The 19,742-nt window shown below is 43.3% G+C and overlaps 1 protein-coding gene across 1 annotated transcript in view; it reads right to left on the bottom strand.

Annotated features, from left to right (window-relative positions):
• LOC311109084 (clathrin coat assembly protein AP180-like) overlaps positions 1 to 19,742 on the bottom strand; it is a gene marked incomplete at both ends in the record, with an annotated part of 49,630 nt that overhangs the window by 19,285 nt on the left and 10,603 nt on the right. Inside the window, one exon of the mRNA XM_084151889.1 lies at positions 2,113 to 2,255. Within this exon, the coding sequence (XP_084008015.1) occupies positions 2,113 to 2,255 (143 nt within the window). The remainder of the gene's footprint in view (positions 1 to 2,112; positions 2,256 to 19,742) is intronic.

Here is a 19,742-nt window from a genome sequence, read left to right as displayed (position 1 = left end):
CCCCAAAGCATGATGTTTCCACCCCCATGCTTCACAGTAGGTATGGTGTTCTTTGGATGCAACTCAGCATTCTTTGTCCTCCAAACACGACGAGTTGAGTTTTTACCAAAAAGTTCTATTTTGGTTTCATCTGACCATATGAACATTCTCCCAATCCTCTTCTGGATCATCCAAATGCACTCTAGCAAACTTCAGACGGGCCAAGCAGGGGGACACGTCTGGCACTGCAGGATTTGAGTCCCTGGCGGCGTGGTGTGTTACTGATGGTAGGCTTTGTTACTTTGGTCCCAGCTCTCTGCAGGTCATTCACTGGGTCCCCCCGTGTGGTTCTGGGATTTTTGCTCACCGTTCTTGTGATAATTTTGACCCCACGGGGTGAGATCTTGCGTGGAGCCCCAGATCGAGGGAGATTATCAGTGGTCTTGTATGTCTTCCATTTCCTAATAATTGCTCCCACAGTTGATTTCTTCAAACCAAGCTGCTTACCTATTGCCGATTCAGTCTTCCCAGCCTGGTGCGGGTCTACAATTTTGTTTCTGGTGTCCTTTGACAGCTCTTTGGTCTTGGCCATAGTGGAGTTTGGAGTGTGACTGTTTGAGGTTGTGGACAGGTGTATTTTATACTGATAACAAGTTAAAACAGGTGCCATTAATACAGGTAACGAGTGGAGGACAGAGGAGCCTCTTAAAGAAGAAGTTACAGGTCTGTGAGAGCCAGAAATCTTGCTTGTTTGTAGGTGACCAAATACTTATTTTCCACCATAATTTGCAAATAAATTCATTAAAAATCCTACAATGTGATTTTCTGGATTTTTTTTTCTCAATTTGTCTGTCATAATTGACGTGTACCTATGATGAAAATTACAGGCCTCTCTCATCTTTTTAAGTGGGAGAACTTGCACAATTGGTGGCTGACTAAATACTTTTCCCCCCCACTGTATAAACACAGATGCACGCACATACATTCACTGTGATGAGATTAATAATGTTGGGGGGAAGGGCATATGAATGAAGAGACATCTTCAAAAAGCCAGTTACCCTGTGTCTCCAATGGCAACATTAGTGCACATGTCCTCTTCCCCATTGATTTCTCCTCCACAGACACCGAGTTTAATTTCATTATCAGAGTGTGTCCGTTCGATATGACACAGCTCTCTCCCCCTCTCTCTCTCTCTCCCCCTCTCTCTCTCTCTCTCTCTCTCTCTCTCTCTCTCTCTCTCTCTCTCTCTCTCTCTCTCTCTCTCTCTCTCTCTCTCTCTCTCTCTCTCTCCCTCTCTCCCTCTCTCTCTCTCTCTCTCTCTCTCTCTCACCGACACTGAGTGCACAAAACAATAGGAATACCTGCTCTTTCCATGACATAGACTGACCAGGTGAATCCAGGTGAAAGCTATGATCCCTTATTGATGTCACTTGTTAAATCAACTTCAAATTAGTGTAGATGAAGGGAAGGAGACAGGTTAAATAAGGATTTTTAAGAGATTTATGAGATCTACAAAAAATTTAATTCAGCAGGATAATTCCCCATGCCACAAGGCTAGGAGTGTCCAGGAATGGTTCCACGAACATGACAGTGAATTCAGCTTACTGCAGTGGCATGCCCCGACACCAGATCTCATTCCAATTGAGCATCTGTGGAATGAGATGGAACAAGCAATTCGGACTAGAGATCGACTACCAGCCAACTTGACACAACTGTGGGAAGCATTGGAGCCAACATGGGCCAGCATCCCTGTGGAATGCTTTAGAGACCTTGTAAAGTCCATGCCCTGACGAATTGAGGCTTTTCTGAGGGCAAAAGGGGTGCAACTCAATATTAGGAAGGTGTTCCTAATGTTTTGTACACTCAGTATATATCAGACAAGCAGGCTTATAACCTAACCTTAACAAACCCTCCAAAGCAGAGATAGCCAACCCTCCCCCTGGAAAGCTACTGGGTATGCAAGAGCAAAAGCCTACATACCCAGTAGCTTTCCAGGAGGAGGGTTAGCCAACTAAAAACTAAAAACTCAACATGTCCAATACAACCAAAATATATAAACAAGAGCCAATCAAGAGCCTTTTAACTACAGGCCCTCCCATACGAACAGTAGTGGTGGTGCTGGCTTTCACTCACCTCATTGCCAGCGACCATCATGTGATGCGTTGTGATCAGGGCCTTGAACACCACCACCCAGCTGGCATTGGTGGCCCTCTCAAACAACGTGTCCGCCATCTGTGGGATGTTCACATTGGACTCCTTGGTGGCCTCAATCAGGTCTGGGAGAGAATAATGAAGAGAAATACAGTGTTTCATTCAATTTTCTCATTCATGTAATGTACAATTCCCAAGCATAATCTCTTTAACCCCATACATAATTAGGCTTGGTCAATTTTTACCTCGATCAGGTCTGAGGGAACAGCGACAATGATAGGTTACAAACAGGTTACAAACTGTACAAATAGGTTACAAACTCTCCATGTACTTTACATTGAGTGTAATCTATGTCATTTTGACAATGTATTTCCCACCGGACCTATCGCTTTAAACCAGTTCATTATTACCCATAAACCTGATCTTCTGCTTCCTGGACATAGTTACATTGGCTGGTCCTGAACTGACAGACAGACAGAGCATCCTATTGTCAATAGTGTCCTTTCATCACCCGGTTACACTGACACAGGTAGAGTACAGAGAGAGGAGAAGAGAGAAGAGAGTGGAATTTCCCTACAATTGTGAAAGAAAGGCATCACTCAGGGCAGAGCTAGAGAGACAGAGAGCCAGAGAGAGTGGTGGTGCCATCCGAGCAGACAGACAGGGTGGGAAATTTCAAGCTGTTCTGCCTCCCCCTCACCAACACAAATCAGCCAACATGTGCTCAGAGAGAATCTATTTACTGTGGCGGGATAGGATGGGTTCCTCAGTCACGCTTGGTAGTTTTCAGTCAAATTCCTCATATAAATGTCTGGTATATGAGATATTGCAGATGAGTTTGCGGCTCAGAAAGAGGGAGGCACTCGCTCTATGAACAGAAAATAGGTCATAGCTATCAAGCCCTGCATGGGCGAAGAAGTGTGTCACACACAGTACAATATATATCTGTCACTCTGCCAAAAGACAGAGCAAGCTGAGAGACTGGTATTGAATTTTCCCTTTGTGATTTTACACACCTGAAATTACCAATACAGCCCATCCACGTCCAAAACACTTTGTCATGATTTGTTGTAATAAGATCTTCCTGAACTCAATGAAGATTTAGAAGGCAAATTGATATGGACAGGAAGGTTGGCTATATTTATATAGTACACAATGAGGCAGAGAGGACGGAGGGAGTGATAGAGAGAAGGAGGGAGGTAGTGATAGAGGGATGAATAAAGAGGAGAGGGATGCTCTGAAGTTCAAGATTCTGTCACAGACATGTTACAGTATCCCTTCAGCCTTTTACCATCATGCTATCATCATGAAGGGCTGATTGGTGTGGATGTCACCTCCAGTGAGGTAGGGTGGCTCTTGCGTGTATATACAACACACATTAACCCACACACATACAGTCCCAGTCAAAAGTCAAAAGACACACCTATTCATTTTTTTTTTACTACTATCTACATTGTAGAATAATAGTGAAGACATCAAAACTATGAAATAACACATATGGAACCATGTAGTAAACCAAAAAGTGTTAAACAAATCAACATATATTTGAGATTTTTGCCATGATGACAGCTTTGGACACTCTTGGCATTCGCTCAACCAGCTTCATGAGGTAGTCACCTGGAATGCATTTCAATTAACAGGTGTGCCTTCTTAAAAGTTAATTTGTGGAATTTCTTTCCTTCTTAATGCGTTTGAGCCAATCAGTTGTGTTGTGACAAGGTAGGGGGGGTATACAGAAGATAGCCCTATTTGGTAAAAGACCAAGTCCATGTTATGACAAGAACAGCTCAAATAAGCAAAGAGAAACGACAGTCCATCATTACTTTAAGACAATATGGAACATTTCAAGAACTTTACAGTCACAAAAACCATCAAGGGCTATGATGAAACTGGCTCTCACGAGGACCACCACAGGAATGGAAGACCCAGAGTTACCTCTGCTACAGAGGATAAGTTCATTAGAGTTACCAGCCTCTGAAATTGCAGCCCAAATAAATGCTTCAAAGAGTTCAAGTAACAGACACATCTCAACATCAACTGTTCAGAGGAGACTGTGTGAATCAGGCCTTCATGGTCGAAATGCTGCAAATAAACCACTACTAAAGGACACCAATAAGAAGAAGAGACCTGCTTGGGCCAAGAAACACGAGCAATGGACATTAGACCGGTGTAAATCTATCCTTTGGTCTGGAGTCCAAATTGGAGATTCTTGGTTCCAACCGCCGTGTGAGACGCAGTGTGGCTGAACGGATGATCTCCGCATGTGTATTTCCCACCGTAAAGCATGAAGGAGGAGGTGTTATGGTGTGGGGGTGTTTTGCTGGTGACACTGTCTGGGATTTATTTAACCAGCATGGCTACCACAGCATTCTACAGCGATACGCCATCCCATCTGGTTTGGGCTTAGTGGGACTATCATTTGTTTTTCAACAGGACAATGACCCAACACACCTCCAGGCTGTGTAATGGCTATTTTAACAAGGAGAGTGATGGAGTGCTGCATCAGATGACCTGGCCTCCACAATCCCCTGACCTCAACCCAATTGAGATGGTTTGGGATGAGTCGGACCGCAGAGTGAAGGAAAAGCTGCCAACAAGTGCTCAGCATATGTGGGAACTCCTTCAAGACTGTTGGAAAAGCATTCCAGGTGAAGCTGGTTGAGAGAATGCCAAGAGTGTGCAAAGCTGTCATCAAGGCAAAGGGTGGCTATTTAAAATATATTTTGATTTGTTTAACACTTTTTTGTTTACTACATGATTCCATATGTCTTATTTCATAGTTTTGATGTCTTCACTATTATTCTACAATGTAAAAAATAGTACAAATAAAGAAAAACCCTTGAATGAGTAGGTGTGTCCAAACTTCTGACTGGTAGTGTACATATATGTAGGTATTACACATATTCCCGCAGACACACATAGACGTGCGCGTACACACACACACATACACAAAACCACACACACACACACACACACACACAGTGAGAAAGACCATCCCTGAGGGATTGATGAGTCAGAAGCCTGACTCATCAAACCTCCTCCGTTTCTCTCTTTACATCCCTCTCTCCTCTTCTCTCAAAATACACACACTGAGCCACACACAAACAGACATAGAAAATACACGGACAAACACACAACGGCACAAGTTCAAACACAGATTCAGATAATATATACACCAACAGACAGACACATACACAAACAGAAACCCATGGATACCTCTGGGCCAAAGGCTACGCATAATGTCTGGGGCAATTCTGGGGGCTAACCAATGGTGACTTCACCTCGACTACTCACAGAGACTCAAACCAAGCCAGTATAACCAATTGTGGTTCAAAACTGAGTCTCCCGGGTGCCTCAAGTCTGTGTTACCCCGCTGAGCAAGAGCCTAGGCATTCACCAAACCACCATAAAGTAAGACCCACAACTGTGCAGGTAGGATAGGATAAAGTTGAATGACAGACAGACAGGGTCCACCAGGCCATCATTACACTGATAATAAATCCAGCACCGTTAATTATCTGACATTGTTCTAATCATTGTAGCTAACCCCTTTGCCTTGTTAGACCTGCTGCTTCCTCTGGGTTATCTGGGCACAGGAAGTAACAAGTACTGTTCCCAGAGCAACATTTCAAAGAGCAACAAGTCCAGAGAAAAACTACGAGGAAGTCTGTTTTTTCTCACATAGACATCCACTATGGTCAGCAGGATCCACATAACGGCCAGAGTGGTCACAATAATACATTCCCAGAGATGCATAGATATGGGAGAGGGAGTGAGGGAAATAGAGAGGGAGAGAGAAGAAGGGAGAGAGAGATCATTTAAATTCAATTTAGAGAGAGGGAGAGAACGGAGAGAAAGAAAAGATAGAGAGCAGAGAGAGCGAGAGCGAATGGAGAGAGCAGATGGAGAGAGAGAGAAAGAGGAGAAATAGAGCGTAGAGAGAGAAAGGGTGGGTTAGAGATGAGGAGAAACGTGAGTCAGGGCTGAGCTATTCTGATTGAGATGCTGAGCAGCAGGAACCCCAGCACAGCACACAGCAGCCCTGACTCACTGTCCCAGCACAGCTCTCCCTTCCCCTCTGTCCATTATACATACTGTATGAGAGATGAGAGAGAAAGAGAGAGAGTGAAATATATAGAGAGGGAGTGTGTGTGTGTGTGTGTGTGTGTGTGTGTGTGTGTGTGTGTGTGTGTGTGTGTGTGTGTGTGTGTGTGTGTGTGTGTGTGTGTGTGTGTGTGTGTGTGTGTAATTATGCACACAGCAATTTCACGAATATCCCCTACTCACAAAGTCCCATGCGTGTAGCATAGACCCACAAGGGATTTAACTACTCACACTATGAAAATACAAACACCTGAGTATGCACACACAGTCATGCATGCATGTATACAATGTTGTCATAGCAGCAGCACCGTTAGTAACGGCAGTAACACTGCCCTAGTTATTAGGGACTACTTGCATGTAGTGTACTTGCGTGAGACAGACAGGTCTAATCACCACCTTGTGTCACTGCTGGAGCAAGCACAGGAAGGAGGAAGGATTCTAAAGATTCCTGTCATGGATCAAGTATAATTGCCCAGTTGAAATAGCCTAGTCATATTGGAATAAGGAGGAACAGTCAATGTGACAAGGGTGTTAGTGAAAACTTGTATTTTCTTGAAATCCTACTGGAGCGTTCAGATGATAATGCCACGTTATGGGACCATTTCATTGCTAAACATTTAAAACATAATCTATTCACTGGGTGGGCGCTGAACACTTCAGATAACATCATAAAAAGCCTTAAATGTGTGATTATTAGCCTTGGAAGAAGCAACCAGAGCAGTATAATATCAGTAGGGAGCCATAGAGGAAGAGCAGTGGCTGCAGTAATTGCAGTGCCAGTTAGGGAAGTGGTGGCAGTAATAGCAGCAGCCTTGGCAGTGATTACTGTAATAGACACATCCCCATCTCCCTACTGCACCAGACTCTACTCAATGGCACCATCATTCTGCAGCAGTAACATGCATATAGTTCACTCAGTATGTACCTCACACAAACACACACACACAAATATACACACACACACACAGATATACACACACACGTACACACACATCATCACACACACGCGCATGTGTAACTGACTGGCTAGCGCAGAAAGGTTGTCTGCACAGAAAGACAGTGTTAGCCCGCTGAGCTAAAAATGTATGTGTCTTCAGGATTTAGGCATGGTTATTCATCACACAAGCATAGGGAAATGCATCTCTACAGCTAAACTTACACAAACACAGTACAAATACGACACACAGCCTCTCTGCTCTATTTATAAAGCCCCACCACCTGAGGCGTCATCGCGCAGCAGAGCGAGCGAAAGAGAAGCATCATGGGTGTGACATAATCCCATCCTCTTGTTGTACGTGAACAAAGGCAGAGAAACCTGTCAGCGTCAAACTCTACCTCGACTGCATCCATCATCCATCGCTTACACCAGAGCTCAGCATGTCAGTCAAATAGCCACAATGTTGACTGGAAAATTGCAATTGCTGTTATTATGCATGACAAGACAGAGAATGAGAATGAGTTATTTATTCCTGACTTGACTAACTTCCATTAAGGTTGCTTACTCTAAGCACAGGTTCAGACAAAGGCTAAACACAGACATGGTGCCTGTTACTGACCCTATGCGCTCTCATTGACACAGTGTGTGAGGGTGTGTGTGAGTGTGTGTGTGTGTGTGTGTGTGTGTGTGTGTGTGTGTGTGTGTGTGTGTGTGTGTGTGTGTGTGTGTGAGAGTGTGTGTGTGTGTGTGTGTGTGTGTGTGTGTGTGTGTGTGTGTGTGTGAGAGTGTGTGTGTGTGTGTGTGTGTGTGTGTGTGTGTTTGTGTGTGAGTGTGTGAGTGTGTGAGTGTGTGAGGGTGTGTGTGAGTGTGTGTGTGTGTGTGTGTGTGTGTGTGTGTGTGTGTGTGTGTGTGTGTGTGAGAGTGTGTGTGTGTGTGTGTGTGTGTGTGTGTGTGTGTGTGTGAGAGTGTGTGTGTGTGTGTGTGTGTGTGTGTGTGTGTGTGTGTGTGTGTGTGTGTGTGTGTGTGTGTGTGTGTGTGTGTGTGTGTGTGTGTGTGTGTGTGTGTGTGTGTGTGTGTGTGTGTGTGTGTGTGTGTGTGTGTGTGTGTGTGTGTGTGTGTGTGTGTGTGTGTGTGTGTGTGTGTGTGTGTGTGTGTGTGTGTTATTGACCGATATCGTGTTGGGTCACTGCCAGTGAAAACGATACCACAACACCCTGCCATATGTCCATGTGACAAACTCTGAATCGAACAGGCCGATTTCATTTATCAATAGCTGGAAGTGATACTGGTGCCACAGGACACAAAGGGGGCACACAAGCATGTGCACACTCACTCACACAGGAAATGTATTGAGTCTTTTTTTATAAACGGGTTTAGAGTACAAATGGGGATGAGCCAAGACTGTTTCCTTGGCAACTAGCAATCTCTCATATTTTTGCCTGGCATCAAGTTTGCAGTAAAATGCCTTTGCAGAACATGTTAGAGGTATATTGTCACCAGTCTACCTCATACATCATGTCCCAATCTACCCCATTTCACATTCAGTGCATGACACAGTGTATCACCAAGTGTATAACTTACAATCAAATGGACAATACACATGGTTTGGAAAAGAATGATTTCAATATATGCCATGCCCTCTCTTCAGCATGACTGGGGTCAGATACACCATTAAACCAAATCATGTAAAAGGTCATGTTTCTGTGAGTGGTCTAGTATCTGTTGGAGGCATGCACCGTAAGATCATGTTTCACTGCACATGAATGGACCATGTTATTTATACACCTCTTCCCCGAGCAGAACAGGTAAAATTACCCAGAAACCCCCGCTGGCCAGCACATCAGCCAAGAGAGAACCAGCAAAATCCAGAGCAGACAGCGAGAGGAGAGGGACATTGGGGAAAGAGAGACACATTTGAGGAAGAAATCTGTTACTCTCACTTCCAGAGCGCTCTGATTTTAATCCCTTGTGAGTACCACTGTGAATCACATTCTTTATCCCATTCTCAATTTCCCTTCTTTCGCTCCCTGTACATCCTACTATCCGACACTTACCCTACCCTCACTCCCTAAGCACCATAGTGACCATACCTTCGGCCTACCCCCTCTCCCTAAGCACCCTACATTCAATCCTACCCTCACTTCTTCAGCATTCTACAATCAGCCTCCCTCTTTCCTAAGCACCCTTCACTCAGCCTACTCTCTCTCCCTAAGTATCCTACAGTCAGACTACTCCCACTTCCTACATGCCCTACTATCCCTTCACTCCCAATGGGTCTAAATCAGTTCCGTCTCTTCCTGTGCTGTCTCCCTCCCCCTGCCCAGGGTTCCCTCCTGGGTGCTAGTAGCAGTGCCCCTGGGAGCTAAGCGGTGAGGCTGCAGGGTGAATAAACAGGAAACACAAGCGTCAGCAAGCTAACGCAGTCTTGACCTCAGCGGGCTAACACAGTCTTTAGCTCAGCAGGCTAATGCAGTCTTTAGCTCAGCACGATAATGCAGTCTTTAGTTCAGCAGACTAATACAGATTTTAGCTCAGCAGGCTAACGCAGTGTAGCTCAGCAGACTAATACAGTTTTTAGCTCAGCAGGCTAACAGTCTTGTGGCATGTACACAACCTGGGTTTGAGCGCTGGTCAGTTACAGAAGCAGCAAAACAACTATTCATCATAGGCCTGCTGGTCTATATGTGTGCTAGAGCAGTAGGAATACGTATATGTGACAAGTCTGAGCCTGAACTAACCACAGAGCTCCTTGAGCATCGCTATGAGCTACACCACATGCATAACAGGATTTAATATCCGTAAAACCAGGTCAATAGCGCTACTGGTGGTGGTGTTAGTAGATACAGTCTACTGTAATTAGCACAATAGTTTGACTAGAGCGAGCATGTTTTAAGAGTAGATCTCAATTGTATATTCCCCTTTCTCTCTCTATCTCTCTTCTATCCCTCTTCTCACTGCAGCACACTACTAGCACTGCATCATTTCACTGTTCTCTACTGGGAGAGAATGAATAGGGGTGGGGTAAGGATGGGGGAGAGAGAGCCTAACAGAGCAGCAAGGAGAATATTGAGAAAAACGGAAAGAGCACAAGGAAGTTGGGTGGCGTAGCCCTACCACTCCCACTTATTTCTTCTCACTATACTAACACTCTATACATCTGACAAACTGAGCTTGCTCAATCTAGTCTCTCGTTGCTCCCCCCCTGTCTCTCTTTAACTCTCCCTCTGCCACTACAGATGCATGTTTTCTCTCATTCTATTCTGAAGGAGATCATCACACTCCATTAATGAGTTGATAGGACTTAAAATTCGGGAGCAATGTATTACATAAATACAGCCACTTACACATAACTACAGTCAGGGGAGTTTTTCCTGGTTGGATCACATGGTCAGGAAAAACTCAGAGCCCTACACAGGACCTAGATCCCCCCCACCTGAACACACTGTTCATTACATTTTACATTTACATTTTAGTAATTTAGCAGACGCTCTTATCCAGAGCGACTTACAGTTAGTGCATACATTATTTTTTATTATTATTTTATTTTTTTCAAGAAGATAGGCATATGTCGTACGTCACTACTTCACAGGAGAGGCAGTTGAACAAAAAAAAAATGTTTATCAATATGGAACATGTGAACTTTCATGTGCCTTAATACCAAACTTGTATGCCATCTGTAAATACTGATAAAATAGTTAAATTACGAGCCTAGTTCGTTTAGCTACGGAAAAATACAGGAACCTTCCCGCTAGCCATGATTGGCTGAGATAATGGATGGGCTGGACATGCCGAGAGACGAGTTCAGATTGGTCTGCCTGTCTATAACATGATCTGCTCAGTATGTGTAGATAATCCTTTCTACCACGGCTTTATTTAAAATATAAAAAAATATATCACGAAGAACTGCTAAAGTGTTGCTACTGCTCTCAACATAGCTGCCCTGAATTTAACAGGCGCTATTGACAAAGATCAGTGGGAAACTGTGTGATGGACTACTTTCTGGAGGATGATAGTGCCATGCTGACCCTCTCTGACTCTGAAAATGAATCAGACGATGAGGAAATCCCTGATTTAGGTAAAAACATTTTTGTTGAACCAGACACTGTAGTCTTCTGATGACATTGATGGGGAAGAAACGGTGATCAACAGTGTTGTTGTCACGGAAGAAGTTGACCGAGTTTTGAAATCAGTGGAATGCCTGGTGGAAGCAGAGAGATGATTGCAAATGCGGAGGGAGTCGAAAAGAGAACACAGAAGGCTGTTGTATAAAACACATCTCTGGATTACATCTTCAAACTAAGGGCAACCATGGCAGAGAGGGGGAAGCGCTCATCCATGTATACGGGTAAGAGTCTAGCTACATTTTCAGATATTATTGTTTTCATTACGAGTTAAAGCGTACTGTTAGCTAGCTAGCTAGCTAACACTATCTGGCTGGCTCGCTAGCTAACGTTATGTGTATGATCTGTGTAGTAATATTAATCGTATCTCAGAAAGCCATTTGCATTGCTAGTTATAGCCTAATTGGTTAGGTAGTTGGTTAGCTTTAGCTACCTGCAGATTCATGCATGGTGCATGGTAGTATGAGTTTGGATTATGGTTCATTGTTTAGCTAGCTAGCTACATGTCTAAACAAAATACTCAACTAAACAAGTAACCATTTCACTGTACCGTTTACACCTTCTGCATCCTGTGCATGTGACAAATAAACATTGATTTTATTTGATATAGTGGGTGTTTATCAGAGACGGTAATGTGAAGAACAACATGACCTGCACCAAAGTCAGATTAGGATATAGGCCAAGGACTAGATAAAGTGTATTTGTACTACTACTTTTTGCTACTACTTTTAGTCTTGAAATCTTTGGTTGTTTACTACACTACCTTACTACCTTATTCACTCTGTTTAGCACATGGCCTCACATGTGAATCCTTAAAGAGATGGGTGGGGCTAAGGCTTAAGAGGGTGTGAACGATGCTGAATGCGTGTAGACAAAGAAGAGCTCTCCAGTAGGTGTACCAAAACATTCAAGGGCCATTTTCTCAATAGTGGCGTTCCAAGTTTATTAACTTTCAATGCAGAATAACTTTCCCATTGTTCCTCAACTGCAGTGTATAATATACTATTTTCTATCGCTGAGTCTCTACTTTTATCCAATGTAAAAAAATGTGCTACATAGGACCGAATCCAGGTGGCGGGTTACATACAGTGGGGAGTACAAGTATTTGATACACTGCCGATTTTGCAGGTTTTCCTACTTAAAAAGCATGTAGAGGTCTGTAATTTTTATCATAGGTACACTTCAACTGTGAGAGACGGAATCTAAAACAAAAATCTAGAAAAACACATTGTATGATTTTTAAGTAATTAATTTGCATTTTATTGCATGACATACAGTGGGGGAAAAAAGTATTTAGTCAGCCACCAATTGTGCAAGTTCTCCCACTTAAAAAGATGAGAGAGGCCTGTAATTTTCATCATAGGTACACGTCAACTATGACAGACAAAATTAGATTTTTTTTCTCCAGAAAATCACATTGTACGATTTTTTATGAATTTATTTGCAAATTATGGTGGAAAATAAGTGTTTGGTCAATAACAAAAGTTTCTCAATACTTTGTTTTATACCCTTTGTTGGCAATGACACAGGTCAAATGTTTTCTGTAAGTCTTCACAAGGTTTTCACACACTGTTGCTGGTATTTTGGCCCATTCCTCCATGCAGATCTCCTCTAGAGCAGTGATGTTTTGGGGCTGTCGCTGGGCAACACGGACTTTCAACTCCCTCCAAAGATTTTCTATGGGGTTGAGATCTGGAGACTGGCTAGGCCACTCCAGGACCTTGAAATGCTTCTTACGAAGCCACTCCTTTGTTGCCTGGGCAGTGTGCTTGGGATCATTGTCATGCTGAAAGACCCAGCCACGTTTCATCTTCAATGCCCTTGCTGATGGAAGGAGGTTTTCACTCAAAATCTCACGATACATGGCCCCATTCATTCTTTCCTTTACACGGATCAGTCATCCTGGTCCCTTTGCAGAAAAACAGCCCCAAAGCATGATGTTTCCACCCCCATGCTTCACAGTAGGTATGGTGTTCTTTGGATGCAACTCAGTATTCTTTGTCCTCCAAACACGACGAGTTGAGTTTTTACCAAAAAGTTATATTTTGGTTTCATCTGACCATATGACATTCTCCCAATCCTCTTCTGGATCATCCAAATGCACTCTAGCAAACTTCAGACGGGCCTGGACATGTACTGGCTTAAGCAGGGGGACACGTCTGGCACTGCAGGATTTGAGTCCCTGGCGGCATAGTGTGTTACTGATGGTAGGCTTTGTTACTTTGGTCCCAGCTCTCTGCAGGTCATTCACTAGGTCCCCCCGTGTGGTTCTGGGATTTTTGCTCACCGTTCTTGTGATCATTTTGACCCCACGGGGTGAGATCTTGCGTGGAGCCCCAGATCGAGGGAGATTATCAGTGGTCTTGTATGTCTTCCATTTCCTAATAATTGCTCCCACAGTTGATTTCTTCAAACCAAGCTGCTTACCTATTGCAGATTCAGTCTTCCAAGCCTGGTGCAGGTCTACAATTTTGTTTCTGGTGTCCTTTGACAGCTCTTTGGTCTTGGCCATAGTGGAGTTTGGAGTGTGACTGTTTGAGGTTGTGGACAGGTGTCTTTTATACTGATAACAAGTTCAAACAGGTGCCATTAATACAGGTAACGAGTGGAGGACAGAGGAGCCTCTTAAAGACAATGTGATTTTCTGGATTTTTGTTTTAGATTCCGTCTCTCACAGTTGAAGTGTACCTATGATAAAAATTACAGACCTCTACATGCTTTGTAAGTAGGAAAACCTGCAAAATCGGCAGTGTATCAAATACTTGTTCTCCCCACTGTATCTGCTGCCACCTCTCACCTCCTCCCCTTGCCCTCCAAACCCTACTACTACAACCCCCCCCAAAATAACACTAACAGAAAACCTGTTAATTGGAATGACTGTTGATTTAGATTTAGGCAGTGCAGGTGATAATTAACAGTGCTGGTGATAATTAACACCATACACACACACACAGATGGGTATACTGCTACAAATGCCTATCGGATGTCATGATAGAAGATATAATCATGAATATTGACTGTGTATGTGTGTTGGTGTGTATGTGTGTGTGTTGGTGTGTGTGCGTGCTTGTGTGTCCACAGCCCTGCTCATGACTCATGTACACTCCTCAAACTGACAGCTGTTGAAGCAGGGCAAGAGGATGGGAGACATATAGTTTAAAGTGCATTGGATAAAGATGGTGGTCCTTCTGAGCAGCAGGGTGGCAGGTCTCCTCCTTCTGAACCATCTAATGTGGCAGTAATCCAAATCCTGCCAGTGCACTACCTCCCTCTGGGCTCAGGCTAAGGCTGTCCTTCTCATCCTCTTACGAGGGCCTTAACCTTTGAAGTCAGTATGAAAACCATCTGTTTTCTGACCATAGGGACCAAAAAACACGGTAGAAGCCAGAATTCCAACATGGCCACAATAACCAAGCTGATGTGAGTCATGAAGAGGTTAAAGGTTGCCCAAGACTTGTGCCCAGGCAGCTGGGGGCCATGAGTGGGGCATAGAAACACACAGCTGGGCTTCTTAATCCATAGCGTCCCCATACAGTTGTGTTCTCTATCCCCTTCCACACAATGAGAACGTACTTGGCATTCACACATAAGCAGTGCAACAGCTCTAAGATTGCTGGATCCTGCACTGAAGACACAAGCAGGCCCTGTCGAGCCACCATCATAAGTTTTGAAAGATGTTAAAGAACCTCCTTGCTGTTCAGCTGTAATGATCACAGTTCTAAAATAAGTAACACATGGATCTTTCACACAGGTGTGTCTCCAATCCCCTGCTAAGATGATAGCTGACCTGACATCTCACTATTTGCAGGGCTTTCAATGTCAGCTGTGGTGTGAAGCTGGTTACAAGGACGTCTACACCATCTTCTATGTGTGAAGGTGTGCTCTGAGGAATCCTGACAGACGGACCATTACAGTCTACTGTGTTGTCTGGCAGGAGGAAGACCCATTTCTGTTCAGAGTCATGTTCTCAAGAGAGAAAACGTTTTGAAAAGGGAGGTTTCAAATGCAAAATGTTGCTTTCCATTAGAAAATGTTTTGCTACGGTGTGCCCTACTGAACATGACCCCAAGTGACCTAGTTCAGCTACTACACATGCTTCACTCTGATTACTGGTGTCCTATTACACTACTACTGTATTATGTCTAGTGAACGCCCTTGTCCAGTGAGGGTTGGACACCTGAGAGAGGTTGGAGGCTCTCTCTCTCTCTATTTTCTCACTGCAGCACACTCACTACTAGCACTGCATCATTTCACTCTCTACTGGGAGAGAACGAATAGGGGTGGGGTAAGGAGGATGGGGGAGAGACAGCCTCTCTCGCTTATGGGTCAGCATGGAAAGCTCACAGGCCTGGTGCTTGACGATATCACACTCACGAAATCACCATGGAAACATACCAGGGCACAAAGTCTTCAAAGGAAAAAGACCTGAGAGACATTTCAGCTTTTTAGATAGCACCACTCTATATCCAGACAAACTAGTCCTTCTTCACAAGATAACACATACAGTGAGGGAAAAAAGTATTTGATCCCCTGCAGATTTTGTACGTTTGCCCACTGACAAAGAAATTATCAGTCTATAATTTTAATGGTAGGTTTATTTGAACAGTGAGAGACAGAATAACAACAACAAAATCCAGAAAAACGCATGTCAAAAATGTTATAAATTGATTAGCATTTTAATGAGGGAAATAAGTATTTGACCCCCTCTCAATCAGAAAGATTTCTGGCTCCCAGGTGTCTTTTATACAGGTAACGAGCTGAGATTAGGAGCACACTTTTAAAGGGAGTGCTCCTAATCAAAGCTTGTTACCTGTATAAAAGACACCTGTCCAAAGAAGCAACCAATCAATAAGACTCTCCACCATGGCCAAGACCAAAGAGCTCTCCAAGGATGTCAGGGACAAGATTGTAGACCTACACAAGGCTGGAATGGGCTACAAGACCATCGCCAAGCAGCTTGGTGAGAAGGTGACAATAGTTGGTGCGATTATTCGCAAATGGAAGAAACACAAAATAACTGTCAATCTCCCTCGGCCTGGGGCTCCATGCAAGATCTCACCTCGTGGAGTTGCAATGATCAGCCCAGAACTACACGGGAGGATCTTGTCAATGATCTCAAGGCAGCTGGGACCATACTCACCAAGAAAATAATTGGTAACACACTACGCCGTGAAGGACTGAAATCCAGCAGCTCCCGCAAGGTCCCCCTGCTCAAGAAAGCACAAATACAGGCCCATCCGAACATCTGAATGATTCAGAGGAGAACTGGATGAAAGTGTTGTGGTCAGATGAGACCAAAATCGAGCTCTTTGGCATCAACTCAACTTGCCGTTGGAGGAGGATGAATGCTGCCTATGACCCCAAGAACACCATCCCCACCGTCAAACATGGAGGTGGAAACATTATGCTTTGGGGGTGTTTTTCTGCTAAGGGGACAGGACAACTTCAACGCATCAAAGGGACGATGGACGGGGCCATGTACCGTCAAATCTTGGGTGAGAACCTCCTTCCCTCAGCCAGGGCATTGAAAATGGGTCGTGGATGGGTATTCCAGCATGAAAATGACCCAAAACACACAAGGCCAAGGCAACAAAGGAGTGGCTCAAGAAGAAGCACATTAAGGTCCTGGAGTGGCCTAGCCAGTCTCCAGACCTTAATCCCATAGAAAATCTGTGGAGGGAGCTGAAGGTCCGAGTTGCCAAACGTCAGCCTCGAAACCTTAATGACTTGGAGAAGATCTGCAAAGAGGAGTGGAATAAAATCCCTCCTGAGATGTGTGCAAACCTGGTGGCCAACTACAAGAAACGTCTGTCCTCTGTGATTGCCAACAAGGGTTTTGCCACCAAGTTGTAAGTCATGTTTTGCAGAGGGGTCAAATACTTATTTCCCTCATTAAAATGCAAATCAATTTATAACATTTTTGACATGCGTTTTTCTGGATTTTGTTGTTGTTATTCTGTCTCTCACTGTTCAAATAAACCTACCATTAAAATTATAGACTGATCATGTCTTTGTCAGTGGGCAAACTTACAAAATCAGCAGGGGATCAAATACTTTTTTCCCTCACTGTAGGATTGGGAAAGGCCTTAACATTAAGTGTGCTTTGGTGTACATCAATCAGGCAAGAACATGTTCTGAATAAATATCAATTTCCAGTCCTCCTCTAGCCAATGAACAAGACTGGGAAGGACAGCATCACAACTAGTTATAAATTGTCACACCCTGGCTCTGGGACTCTATTTGTTGAGCCAGGGTGTGTTTATTCTATGTGTTTATTTCTATGTTGGGGGTTCTAGTTTGTTGATTTCTATGTTTGCCTGAGTGACTCCCAATCAGAGGCAACGAGTGTCAGCTGTTGGCTGGTTGTCTCTGATTGGGAGCCATATTTAAACTGTCTGTTTTCCCTTTGTGTTTGTGGGTTTTTGTTCCGTGTTCGGTCATTGATACCGTTGGACGTCACGAGTCGTTTCTTGTTTTGTATTGTGTTTAAACTTTAACTAATTTAAAGTATGTTTGTTCATCACGCTGCGCCTTGGTCTGTTCTATATGACGATCGTGACATAAATAAACAATAAAACAGTAGGATCCCCATTTTGCTCAAGAGTTAAAAGAACATTCGTCATTCATTTGAGAATAACTAATTTTGTTCTATAAAAATCATACTTCTTGTCTGCTTCCTTTTTTTTCTCTCAAGTATTGAAGTCTGAGAGGAAAATCTGATGGATGCGAAAGTGATTAAATTCATAATGTTGTTTGATCTAATATTTGTTTTGTGACCAACTTTATTGTTATCATTATTTATTTTTTGTGAGGGGTTCAGATCACAGACCTCCAATAATATTAAAAAAGTACATATATAAAAAAATGAAAAACAATAATTTAAAAAAACATTTTTTGTCTTGCCTGTCCCATCTCCCCTCTCCCTCCCCCTTCTTAGTAGGTGCGACCCATTCCTATTCCCCACCCCTCCCTCCTCACCTCTCCCCCCCATGAGCTCATGTTGTGGACATATCTATGCATAAAACAAAACATCATGGGCAACTCATCTTATGTTTGTAAAATTGTTTGTGGGACCAAGGCACACATGAATAGAATCAGTCTGTAGACATCAATATTCTATACAGACATTCAAAATACAATAGATCAATTCAAACAATTCAAAAAATGTGACCTTTTAGACTGCTCTATTGAATGTATCTAATGTTATTTCCTTGGTGCTGTTCACACAAGCTATGTAGAGCTCTAGTGAAAGAACGTCAATGAGGTTTTGTAGCCATTGCGCTATGCAGATCTTATGTAGAGGCTTCCATCTGGTCACTAACATTATTTTTGCCGCAGTCAGTCCAGACAACTATACTCGTTTCTGGGGTACTGTGGAAGTCAGTGAAGAGTCATCGTTCAACAATAATATATTGGGGAGATGCGGATTATAAACCTTTATCATTCATTATGTCTGAACATTTATGAGTTCCTTGTTCAGACCATTGTTTAAAAATAATAAGTTTCCCTCCCAAAGGTAGGGATTTATTTGTAAATAGTGGTGTTTGGGTATACCCAGTGCTTAATTTGAGTTTAAACAGGATCCGGCACCTCTCAGATTTGACTTTGTTTGTTCCGGCACCTATTTGCCCGGATCCGGTACCTCTCGCGGCATGATTTATTAATTGTTTCACTTTTCGCAATGTAGACATTCTAATAAAAGCAATCAGCGTTAAATCAAGTTGCCTCCTCGTTATTTCTCCCGCCCCCCAGAAAGACCATCATGTAAAAGCGAGGTGATCCTTCTGTGTAATCATCCTATCCTGCCACACTGATTTCAGACCTGCTCTCTTATTTGTACATAGAGGTTATGGGGAGGGCCGGTGTTGCAAGCTGCTTGGCGATGGTCTTGTAGCCCATTCCAGCCTTGTGTATGTCTACAATCTTGTCCCTGACATCCTTGGAGAGCTCTTTGGTCTTGGCCATGGTGGAGAGTTTGGAATCTGATTGATTGATTGCTTCTGTGGACAGGTGTCTTTTATACAGGTAACAAACTGAGATTAGGAGCACTCCCTTTAAGAGTGTGCTCCTAATCTCAGCTCGTTACCTGTATGAAAGACACCTGGGAGACAGAAATCTTTCTGATTGAGAGGGGGTCAAATACTTATTTCCCTCATTAAAATGGAAATCAATTTATAACGTTTTTGACATGCGTTTTTCTGGAATTTTTTGTTGTTATTCTGTCTCTCACTGTTCAAATACACCTACCATTAGAATTATAGACTGATCATTTCTTTGTCAGTGGGCAAACGTACAAAAATCAGCAGGGGATCAAATACTTTTTTCCTCACTGTACATCTCTCAATGTAAATGGTGACACTATATTTTCCTCAATTTCCAACCAAAGAAGACATTTATCTTGATCAAACAATTTCTTAAGTGGGCGGAGCACTAGAGACAAAGCATGTAAC

Source organism: Coregonus lavaretus (genome assembly GCF_964263955.1).
Source record: "Coregonus lavaretus genome assembly, chromosome: 3".
Classification (NCBI taxonomy): domain Eukaryota; kingdom Metazoa; phylum Chordata; class Actinopteri; order Salmoniformes; family Salmonidae; genus Coregonus; species Coregonus lavaretus.
Note: the sequence above shows the minus strand (reverse complement) of the source record. Positions and strands in the feature narration are given on the sequence as shown.